Consider the following 12038-nt stretch of genomic DNA (forward strand, 5'->3'; position numbering starts at 1 on the left):
TCAAATGGGAAACGTGATGTCAGCTATTTTAATCTAACTGACCACTTATCAGTAGGTCTTCGAGACTGCAAGCACAGCCATACAGTCATTAACCACCAACTTTCATCCCTTCGGGTGTGGAGCAGGTTTATGAAAGCCATACGGATAAACACCACGAAGTAGTCACAGAGGCGCAGAAGGAAGGGATTTGCTGAGAAACTGGCCTGGAATGAGCAGGCAGGATCTTTGCCTTCACTCGCACTCAGACGGTCGGGCAGACAAAGCCAGCAGGATCAGGGCTGTGCAGTCCGAGACCGTGTTCATACAGCAGGTCCACCCAGCCAGAGCTAACTCCATGTGCCGGAGAACGAGGGGAGCTGTGCATTCCTCTCTTAACCAAGTCTAGACCATTACTTTTGCTTTTGGGTGAATATTTCAGAGGCTAGACTGCCAGCATCTTTTTGCTTACCCACATTCAATGCAAGACATTTAGAATTCAAGGGCTTTTTTTTTGGTAAGTGAGCTGAAGCTGAGATCAATGCATGAAAGAGAGATGAATTATTGATAACCCTCTCGGAAGCTATCTGAGGGGGGCTCCTGGGGTGCAGAAGGTACGTGCCTCAAATTACTCTTCTCCCTGCTTTGCCAGCCTTTTGCTTTATATAAACAAGACTCGTGGGGGCTTGTCTCTTACACGCCTCGCAGACAGCCTGTTCCTGTATTTCCATTGTGTTAGGAGTTGTGGCTACACTCGACGGGGAACATATACAAAAGATAAAGTCCATATATGATTTAACTAGATGGCAATCAAGAACATAGTTCTGCTTTAACCCTGTGGTGGGTGTCTAGGCAGTAGCGCAGTAACCGCAAAGCGGTGCAGGCATAGCAGTAGCTTGGCCTTGTGTGTCACGTAGGGCCTCATGTAGATGCTCATGCAGAATGCTAAAAAATTCAACCGATAATGTAAAAATGTGGGAAAACCAAAGAGCTACAGTATATCAGAGAGGTACTTGGTTTAACCTCCGTGGTTAGGTGGCAGACTTTTTGGCTACACAACATGACAGACCACCTGCAAGTGCAGCACCGTCAGTCAGTGACCGTGGAGCTGTCTTTTCAGGAGTGTGATCTCTTTGCCCCTTATTGCTGGAAGAAGAGGGCAAATGCTCAGCAAGGCTGGCAGAGTACAAGACCGCGTGGAATGGCGCAGGGCTTGAATTTGACAGGTTGGATTGATTCAACCTTGAACAGGAAAAGCACGCAGATCATTAAGCACGGATGCCCCCCCCCCACTCCCGTTTCGATTGGCTCACAGATAATGGATTACTGCTTGAGTTTAATTACCGGCCGGACAAATCTTACTGTCTTACTCTTAACGGATGAGATAGAGGAGGGGAGGGAAGGGAGGAGATCACGGGCAGATTAGGGTAGATTATTTTTAGAGGGGAAGAGATGGGGGGAGTGTGGTGATTTATAGGCACCTGCCCTGAAACCTTCATTAAAATTCCATCCCGTTGTCTGATTAACTGGTAGTGTCCACAGAAAGGCTCAGATGGCGGGCTGACAGGATGCTCACGATTATAGAAGAATGAATATACTCCTGGTCTCAAGTATTATTGGTGCACCAGCAACCTGCTCAGAAACACTCTTCGTCCTTGATAATGAATTTAGTTCTTTCTCGGAGCCTCTCGCTTATAAACCACGTGGGAACTATTATTTTTCCATTAAGAACAATTACAATCAGGAGCAAAAGAGCCAGCCTTGAGGTTCTGTTTATTCAAGACGACCAGCCCACAGAATGGCCTGTTCTCTTTGATTCCTTCAAAAGGTGATGCATGCTATTAAAAGCTAGCTGCGAAAACAGTGTGATATTGCTTTCACGTACCTAGGAATATCCTGTTATTTCTTTATCTGTTTGACGAGGAGAATTAGACAGTAGAGGTGCTTCCTCTCGTGTGGCATAAAAACTGGGTCTTGTAAAGTAGAACTCGCTGCCAGCATCTCGCTTCAAATAAGGAGTGCTGTAAGGTTTTTTTTTTCTCTAATTCATGGTTATTAGAAAAGCTGGCCTAAAAAAAGTCTCCTTTGATGTTAAAAACAGCTATGATTGCAGAGGCAGGGCTGCAGGGTTAAAGGTCACAAGTGAAACAAATTAACGCTGGACTCTCCTCCCCAGGGGACCCATTAGCAGGGGTGAGAAGCAATCCAGATGGAGTGTAGAAAAGTCTGTGGATACTAACAGAAAGCAGCTGCGCCCTCTGTCACGGTGAAACTCTGAAAATAGCAGCCGAGGGGACGCTTAACCCCTTCAGCACAGTGCCAGTGTGTCAGGTCCACTCAGGCGAGAGGGGTCAAGGTTTGTTGTGGGAGCCTTGTTGAAGCGACCAGTGTTGCCCTGGTCATTTCACTCTTCTTCACCAAGGGCTTAGATGAATCAAGCTGGGGGAAATCTCCGATTGCCGTTCTCGGAAAATTCCCATCGCACCACTGCTTGGGCAGAAGATGGAGGGGAGGCTCAGTCTGTTCAGTTTCACATGTGTCAGTTTCGTCTGCGGGGTGCTGTCAGATCTGCACAGTGGCTGAAGTAAAGAATGATTCACACCAGGGAAATGTACCTTCAGGTGTGAGGAGCTGAGGAATAGAAGATACAAAGAACATTTGAAGAAAAAACGTTTGTTTGTAGCCTCTGATAGAACTATGAATAGCATCCACAGGCAAATTAAGTTCTTGAGGGCCTGTGACTGATCATACTAATTAGTGAATAAGAACTCCTGTTTGTTTGTCTTCATCAGTTGGTTATAGAAAGGTACCTGTAGAGTACAGCCTAGAAGGACTAGAGTTATCTGGCCCTGGTGTATAATGTTAATATAATAACTAGCAGCCTAACAAGCAAAACAAGCTTTATTTAAAACCTGTTGTGGTTTGTTTAAAATCACTTATTAGTAGAAGAATATTCATGTATTGCAGATGAAGGCATGGTTTGGTCTGCTGTGTTTAATGTCCTGATGGAGATAGCCTTTTATGAGTTGTCAAACAGAATAACCCCCACCTGCATCAGCCGGGCAGATTTAGTCCAGTTCATTTACTAAAGTTCAGTTTAGTCTGCAGCCGAGACACAGGCTTTGGCCAATCTGCAATCTTTTTTTTTTTGCACTGTGTATACTGGATGCCTGCCCGCGTTTATTGTGAGAAACTTGTTCTATCTTTCCCCTGCTGCTCGGAGCCAGAGATGAACTGCTGATAGTGTGCTGAAGAGCCCCCATCCCCCCATCCCCCCATCCCCCAGAGTCATCTAGAGTCAGCATGTAGAAGAGCCTCCTTCATGTCGCAGATGAAGAACACCAGTCCACCGATCCATACCACCAGCACTGTTCTGCCCCTCCTGCCCCACCCCAGTCTGCCCCTCCTGCCCCACCCCAGTCGGTCTCTGTTGACTCCCTGGAGGCAGTGAATCCAGCCAGCAGGACACAGCGCCCTACACTTTGCCTGCGATTCCTCTCTCCTTCTCCAGAGCGTCTCATGAGCCCGAGCACAGACACGGCTCGAAAACAAAAAGGAAACAGTTGGCAGCGATAGGAGGCGGGAGAGCAGACTGCTCAAGCTGAAAGCCCGGGAGAAGAGAGAGCCTCCGGAATGTGGAAAGGGAAATGGAAGCTCATTTGTACTTGGGCATCTGCAGTGGGAACATTATTGTCATTCCTGATTTCTGGGATAAGAACCGCGGCAGGGCTGGGGAAGGGGGGCGATGAGTAACACTCGCGACAGCCTTGTCAGGTCCTCTGGCACGCGAAGCCGCTGGGCAGCGGGGTGGGGTCGTGGGGGGTGAAAGGGGCTCGACAGAGCTGGACGCGGCGGCGAACCAGCAGCTCGTCTGCGCGCAAGGCCAGGAGCGCCGGAGAGCGTCTGCCTGGGAGAGCTCCATTCGTTCTGCTCGCAAGACCCCGAACGCCTTTTCTCCTGGATGCCTGCAAGGAGCCCTTCAGCGCTGAAGAGCTCATGGGCGACAGGGCAAAGGGACACAGTGCGGCCCGGGCATAGCAAGAGCCCAGGGGTGCTGCTGTCTGCCCTTGGCGCTGAGGACTCAAGTGCTCCTCTTCATGAGGACATTCTGCCCTTCTGAACAGGCCCGCTCCCCTCCATCCCTGCTGCGCCGCCCCAGTCTGCTCCTCTTGCCCCACCCCAGTCTGCCCCTCCTGCCCCACCCCAGTCTGCCTCACTCCTGTCTGCTTCTCCTGCCCCACCCCAGTCCACCCCTACTGCCTCACTTCTTAGTGTAATCTCCTGTAATTTTCTTTTCTTTTTTAAAAACCTCCCCGTTTGGAATATTCCTGGGTTATACCCTGGCCCTGCGAATCCTCGCTTGTTGCCCCTGTGCAGGACTGCGTGCGCTCCGCTGTCTGCCCCTGAGGGGGCGGCTGGCAAGCTGCAATCTCAGGGATGGCACCTCTCCTACTAATGGCACAGCGCTGACAGCTGGTGACCCAAAGAGTAGCCCCAGGGACGTTCAGCCCTGTGTGCCACTGAGCAGTGGGCATTGGGCAGGGGTCCCAGTGGCAGTGGGGGCTAATGACCCAACCCTGGGCTGAACCAGAGATGTCCTAGCATGACAGCCCTTACTGCTGGACACTGCTTGACACTCGTCCCTGGAGAGCCACCTTCTAGATTGCAGTCTGGCCGAGCTCTGAATGATGTCATTGCCTCAGCTATTGACGTGAGTTGGTCTGCGATGACCTTTTCCCAGTCTTCGCTGGATAGAACCAGCAGGTTGGAACTCCCACAGGACCAGGTGGGCGCTAAGAACCAGTTCTCATCTATGTGATCCTAACAGCTGGGGTTTCGTGTTTTCCAGTACTTCCTCCGACATGGCATGCTCCGGGAAAAGGAATGCCCATGCCTTACGATTCCTGACAGCAGGGACATCCCACTGAGAATCCAGGCTCGGTGCCCACTTTGACCATCAACAGCTGGAGTGCCAGCTACTAGTTACTAGTTATCTGGCCAACCCGCTTTCAAATTAAGCAGCACTCAGAGCACAGAGTACTCTATCTATGTCTGTTTATTTTCGTTTGGCTTTGATTATTAACAAAGAGCGATTCCCAGAGGGAAAATCGTTCTGCAGTCTGGGAAGGGAGCCGGATGAGAAGATATCACGGGTACAGCTTCCCATCTTGTACCATCTTGTTCAAAAACTGGGGCTGCCTCAGAGGTGAGCTGCCAGTCAGCGCTTCCTTTCCTCACGAGCGGTTAAAGGAACGCAGCTGCTGAAGGTTTTCATTTTTCAAGAATTAGGTCAGATGTATGCAAGTTTTAACTGAAGTTCTGCAGAGATCATGGTGATTAAAGTTTCTTTTGAATGTCTGCAGCACACTTTATCTGCGTCTAGCAGGGATATTGCCTTGTTTTGGTTTCCAAGGCTGTGGTTATCATAGCTGCACATCTGTCCAAATGCATTTGTCTTAACTCATTTTTATTTTTAAAACCATTACACATGTTCTGTTCTGATGATCTTTACCCCCACAAAGCCCCTTATTATTAAGAAAGACAAGATTTCATTATCCTTGAGGAAATACAACACTGGTTCTTAATTTCGTTCAGTCAGTTAAATGTGCCTTTTCTTTAAAACGAAACAGAACTCATTGCTCACCTACATTTGTTCCTTTTGTAAGCAAGGCATTGTCATTTAAAGGCAGATTTAGATCCCTAGTTTCTTGTACTGAATCGGAATCCTCAAATTAATTGGTGTTACACGTGCAAAGAATTAACTTCATGGGCTAAATAAGTAGTCATATAACAACTATTAACTTTGAGCTCTCTGACTAGAAGGGATTTTTAGGCTAAAACTGTTGATGCCATACTGTTCTGCTGGTGACGTTAAAACTCTGTATTATATGAGAAATCTGGATTAGCTTTCAGTAATTAAATTTATCCTGCTGGGCTCTGGCATCAGTGTAGCTGGTCTTACGTTTGCATTTATTCATTTGGCAAATGCTTTTATCCAAAGTGACATACTGTACAACTGCATCCAGCCAAGAGACAAAGATAACAGTGGCATACTGTATATTAGAATAGTATGCCAAGTTAGTTTAGTAGTACTACAGTACTACTATTAGTAGTCTTCAGTGTCAAGGCAAAGTCTGCAATACTTCAGTTTTTCAAATTGGCCTTGACTCTTACTAAACAGAATCAAGCAAAAAAATCTTTCACAGCCCACACAGTGCCCTTGCTTTATTAAAGTGGCAATTTTTCCTACAACACATAATCATCAGCCTTTTCCAGTGGCCGTCTGCCTCAGGCTCTTGCCTGATACTCAAGGCACATGACAGACAGTGCTGTGTTTGTGTCCCCTCTCCTGCGTGCTTGGTGTTGTGCGTTGCATGCAGATAACCTCTGCATCAGACCTGTTTGTTGTATCGTGGCGGGAGTGTTAATTACAACCAGTAAACGAGCTTAAATGACCCGGGAGTAGAGGCAGAGGCCGTTCCTCTCACATGTCAGCCCTGAAAGGAGTGTGGCCACAGGTGGGCCTATCCTGTAGGCCTTTACATGGGAGTTTCTCGTGAGCAGCTGCTTGTGGCTTCCGATTGGCTTTCTACATTGTCCTCTTTTAGATGCCTTGCCCTCTCTTTCCATCCGCCCACGCTCTAAAGAGGCTGCTGTGTGTGTGTCTGTGCTACAGGGTGGCTGTACCGAGAGGTGAGAGGTGGCTGGATTCGGCAGAAGCGCCACTGGTTCGTGCTGACGCCGGACTCTCTGGATTACTACACCAGCAACGACCAGACGGCCAAGAGACTGGGGGCGCTGGTGCTGACCAGCCTCTGCTCCGTCATCTGGCCCGACAAGCAGACCTACAAGGAAACCGGTGAGATCTCCTTGCGGCGGTGCTGCCTGTGCCGTCAGCTAGTGATGAAGGAGACGCTTCTCTGTCTCCGTGCTGTGTTACAGGATCTTTCAATGTTTGCTGGAGAATGGCAGTGTGCATTTTTTGCTAGAGGAATGTCCTTGTGCAACCTTACCTTTAACAGCTAGTAGTTAAAGGTAGTCTATTAGTAGTTAAGTATCTAGTAGTAGTTAAGTCTATTGCTGTTGTAACAATAGAAGTTATTATTATTATTAGACATATATCCAAAGCTATTGAGAGAGCAGGAGGTGAAGGATGCATCAGTAATGGCTGCACCAGATCCAATTAAATCAGGATCTGGGTTTTATGTCTTATTCCAGACTTTTAGTGACTTTGCTCAAGGTGACACACAGTGAGTTAGGGACATACACTTGAACTTACAATCTCCTGTCCTGGCAATTAGCGATTTCCCCTTAACCTCTGAAGCACCTGGCCTCTGGGAAAACCATCCTTCTCACAGAGGTCGATACAGGCTGCTGCTTTAAAATTGAAATTCTTCAAAATATACAAGTGAGGGAGTAAACAGAAGAAGCTGTCCAGTGTTCTGTAGAAACTACCCTGTTGAAAGTCTCTCGGTCAGAGGTGAACTGGAGCCGAACAAGAAGCTCAGGTATCAGTATAAACTTGCCTGCACTCTGTGTGTGTGTTGTACTCTTTGACATGGTCTAAACACACCTTTGTTACTTCATGCTTCAGGGGGTTAGCACCTGTTTTGGATGGTGCTGTATATCTATAAAAACAGCAAAAGCTAGATGTCTTGTCTTTTCTGTTCATATTGTTACAAAATACCCAGATTCTGTTACTAAATACAAAAAAGCATTTTTGTAGATGTTTTATTTTCTCGCAAGTAACCAGAACAGGTTGATGCAGTGACACCCACACTGGGATGGGTTGACTTGGGGCATCTGGCTGGAGATGAGTCACTGTGCAGCTTCTGTTGTCTCGGTGATTAATAGTTTGTTCAAACCATAGGAATAGTTTCCCTTCGATTGCAGTTGTTCACAGTTCCAGACTTGAGACTCAAGATGACTTGAGAATTTTGCGTTTATTTTTTTTTTGGGAGGGGAAACAAATATTCCTTTGAAAGTGTTCCCTGAAATAAAAACGCCTTAGTGTGGGACTTTCCACTGAAAAAGGTTAATTCCCTTCATACCCCTGTTATCTGCAACTAAATTGCCCAGCATCCATCGTTATGCCTTAAGCACTCTCGTGTGTCTTAGGTGACTCACTCTGCATCTGAAAGTGCATTGATCACATGGTACACCGCTCTCGCTAGGAAAATGCCATCTCTTCCTCTAGAGAGCAAGAACTCCCCCAGCCAAGTCGAAGAAAAAAAAAAGTCCTTGTAAAGCTGTAATTTTAAAGCACTGCGCCTTCCTTCTGCTGCATCAAGAATCGCACCTCAAATAAGCACAAAATAAGAGTGATAAGCTTTTTACAGTTCGCATTATGCAGTCATGCACTGAATCTGAATCGTGTATGTACAGAATATTGTTCATTAAACTATACTTGCAAGTCTTTACGATTATATTGAATGCTCATTCATCCTAGTAATCATTCATTAAGATGCTATTCTGAGCTAATTTAAGATATGCATATAAGGATATATACAGTATCCCCATGTCAAGCAGTATTATATGTAAAGTAGATTTTTAATCATGTGTAATATCAAAGTATGTCATTTTAAATTCAGGTGATGTGGTCATTTTTCCCTTTTTATAATGCCACCAGTGCAAAGTCTTGTTCAGAAAAAAAAATACTTCTTTACAGATGAAAATAGAAGTGGTAATTATTTGCTAATCTCTGTGTGTTCTAATTTTTATATTAGTGTGTTCAGAAATTCTGTGCATACGCCCATCTTTGTGCACTCTCCTCCTAAAGCAGTTGTAGTCCAGATTATGGACGCTGTGAATGCTTTCATGCTTTACAATCAGAATGTGAGCAAAGGATTAATGTACCATTTCTGAGCCTTTGGATATTCCCAGAATACCAGATAGTGGTAGGTTTCTGTGCACATTGTGCAGTGTGTCATTAGTTCGCACGGAGCTGAAGGGTTTTTGTGATTTTTTTTGTAAAAAGTGGAATTGCTAGAGACCCTAAACCCAACAGGAAACCACAAGAGGAACAAATGGAGACAGAGCCTGTGACCAGGTTCCCCAAAGAACTAGAAAGGGAAACTCCATTTTCTTAGTCAGTTGCGCCTCTTACAGTAAACACAGCTATGTCTCCCTGAATGGTGTCACTTCTGTGGGTTGTCATTTATGAGCACGGAATTAGTGAAATCCTTCAAAAAAACCCAACAAAACTTGGTGGAATAAAGTGGAATAAATTCAGTAATCAAGCAAAGTGCAATAGCAGAAGACAATTCGGTTTTCTTTGCTCTAACGTTTTGCTTCCTCTTGTGACTTACCAGTGCTCACTTCTTAACCTTTTTTCGGTATCTGGGACTGGCGTAGTGAGAAAGGATCTTCACTTCTGCCGTCGTTCTCATTTTAAACTGGAATTCGTGCCAATTTGAAAAAATACATCAATGGCAGTGGTGGCACAGTTACGTGCAGGACAATTTTAGCATTCAGATGGTAGTTCAAAGAGCTTTATTGGCATGATCAATGAATTACAGTGTTGCCAAAACAGGTACAATTAACACAACATGTACAGACATTTACATACAGTTTTAAGTATTAGGGTGAGACAGACTCACTGTTCCTCAGGCTGTGACAGGAGGTCACATACTGGGCTGCCAGCTTTTTTGTGCCCCCCCTGCCAAGTAGGACAGGAAACTGTTCTGATTCTGGCAGGTGTGGGAATTCTGGGATTAGGTTTGTTAGAGATAGATTTGGAATTCTGGGATAGATTTGCTTTCTCTCTCTGCAGGATAGGAGTCGTGCGGGTTAAACTTCTTGCACAAAGTCATAGCTGGGGGCAGAGCCAGGGTTCAAAAGCTAACCCCTCCATAACATCCTTAAATGGTTAAAACATGGTTATGGTTATGGCATGACATGGCCATGACATAACATAGCTGGTCAGCAACTGTGTCTTAGTAAGGCTGTCAGGCCTGTACCATCATGTCAGCTGCCATCTCACAATTGTAGGTTTGAGACTGAAAGAGCTTCAGCCTCTTGGAGGGATCATACAAAATGGATCGAGCTATCGATACAGGACTAACATTTTCATTTTGCGTTAAGGGTCATTTAGTCTTGTCTCAGGCAAGATTTTTGTTTGTTTCACGTGTCAAAAGGACCTTTACCTCACAAAATACAACTGCCATCAGTGTTACAGTAGGGAAACCAATCGTTCTTTTCGAGGCGAAGGCCTTCAGCACATCTTCGGGGGGGGAAAGGGGGGAGTTTTCCTCTTTTGTAAACATTGGGGAAAGTTCCGCCTCCGCCGTGGGCATCGGTGTGCGACTGCGGTGCTCACGTGGCGTTCGTTTTGTGGTTGTGTGCGCCGCAGGATACTGGAGCATCACGGTGTACGGCCGCAAGCACTGCTACCGCCTCTACACCAAGCACTTCAACGAGGCGGTGCACTGGGCCTGCGCCATCCAGAAGGTCATTGAGAGTAAAGCCCCAGTAGAGACGCCCACACAGCTGCTGATTCGGGACATTGAGGTACTTCTTTCAATTTGCTGTTCTTAGTATTAGGGTAAGTACTGTACAGCCCGCCTCTACAGCCACCTTTTTCCAAGAGTTAGCATTCTTTTTCCTTGTTTTCTGGTTGGGATTTTGCTTAGCAATTTTGTTATGTGAATCAGAAATACAGTAGCAGGTTCCTCTTTAAACACCACTTGGGACATGACACATGCAAATGAGCCTTCCTCAACACATCAGCCCTCCCCATCCCCCCAAATCTGATTGTCCAATATTCTTGCAGAAACTTTCAAGCACAGGCACATCAGTCTCCTGATCAGATGTGGTTGTTTGAGTTTGCTTCATGTTGTGCCAGGTGTTTCAGTATTCGAGAAATGTTACTCCTACTTTTATTTATTATGTCTGTTGCAACAGGGTGGTGTATTTTTACGGCCCTAATGTTGAACGAATGTGTTAATGGTAATGTTTTCAGTTTATTTTTGGGCTCATTCTGAAAAGTATTTGGGGAGTTTCATATCACATTAGGACATGAATTGTGTGGGCCCTAATGCCCCAGTATAGTGAGGGGACACTATGTACACAAAGAAGGCGCAGTCCTTCAGATGAGATGTAAAACCGGGGTCCTGACTCACCCTGGTCATTAAATTTCACAGGATGTGTCTAAAAAAAATAGGGGTGTTACCCCAGTGTCCTGGCCAAATTTCCCCCTGGCCTTTACCCATCAGGGCCTACTAATAACCCCCCTCTCTGAACGGGCTTCATCACTCTGTTGTCCTCCCCACTGAGAGCTGGTGTGTGGGGAGAGTACTGGTGCATCATCCAGGTGGGGCTGCACACTGGTGGTGGTGGAGGGGAGTCACCCTTGACCTGTAAAGCAGTTTCAGTGGAGTTTCCAGAAAACTGCCATATAAGTGTAAGCAACTATTGTTACATCCAACACAGGATATAAACCTTCACATTAGTAGTGTCTGACAAGGTGAGGCATGACTAACAACTAAAAGATTTTGGGTGAATTCACAAAGTGGGGTTTGCAGAAATACTTAAAAAGGCAACATCCTGAAAATGGCCTGTGTTGCAAAACATTGTTCATTCAGTTCCTCTTTTTTTTAGTTTGTATTCAATGCGAGGAAACACCAGTGCATTGCTGGAAATCACCTCCATTTTTTGGGAAGATTTTTTTATTTCACTAAACACTATAAAATACAACCCCAAACTAAAAATGACCATTCTCCAGGCCAGATAAAAGCTTTCCCCCATCTCTCCTAGCTTTGACTCCTAAAATGTGGTCAGTCCTTTATAGTGCAGTCTGTGTGCAATGTGGCTATATTTTGTTAGCAGCGGGTTCATCTCAGTTTTAAATCCAGACTGACAATGTGTTTCCCTATTGTTTGGCTATGTTTTAATGTGTACATTTATAATTAGCAAACACAAAGACCCTAAATCAACAAAGTGTTCTATTTTGTTACTTGTAAACCATTGTTGGGCCAATTCCAGAAAAATAAAACAGTTCTTTATGACTTTCCAATTATACTACCTTGAGACCTTGGCCTGTCTCTTTTCAGATGACTTTGTAA

The 12038-nt window shown here is 45.7% G+C and overlaps 1 protein-coding gene across 4 annotated transcripts in view; it reads left to right on the plus strand.

The window, feature by feature from the left end:
- Positions 1-12038, plus strand: part of plekhh3 (pleckstrin homology, MyTH4 and FERM domain containing H3) — a 46249-nt gene that overhangs the window by 22467 nt on the left and 11744 nt on the right. For all 4 annotated transcript variants that reach the window (XM_088906536.1, XM_088906538.1, XM_088906537.1 and 1 more), the window contains exons 4-5: positions 6653-6835; positions 10328-10485. In XM_088906536.1, coding sequence (XP_088762662.1) covers positions 6653-6835; positions 10328-10485 — 341 coding nt within the window. The remainder of the gene's footprint in view (positions 1-6652; positions 6836-10327; positions 10486-12038) is intronic.

The sequence above is a fragment of the Atractosteus spatula genome, chromosome 26, assembly GCF_055471065.1.
Source record: "Atractosteus spatula isolate fAtrSpa1 chromosome 26, fAtrSpa1.hap1, whole genome shotgun sequence".
Lineage (NCBI taxonomy): Eukaryota > Metazoa > Chordata > Actinopteri > Semionotiformes > Lepisosteidae > Atractosteus > Atractosteus spatula.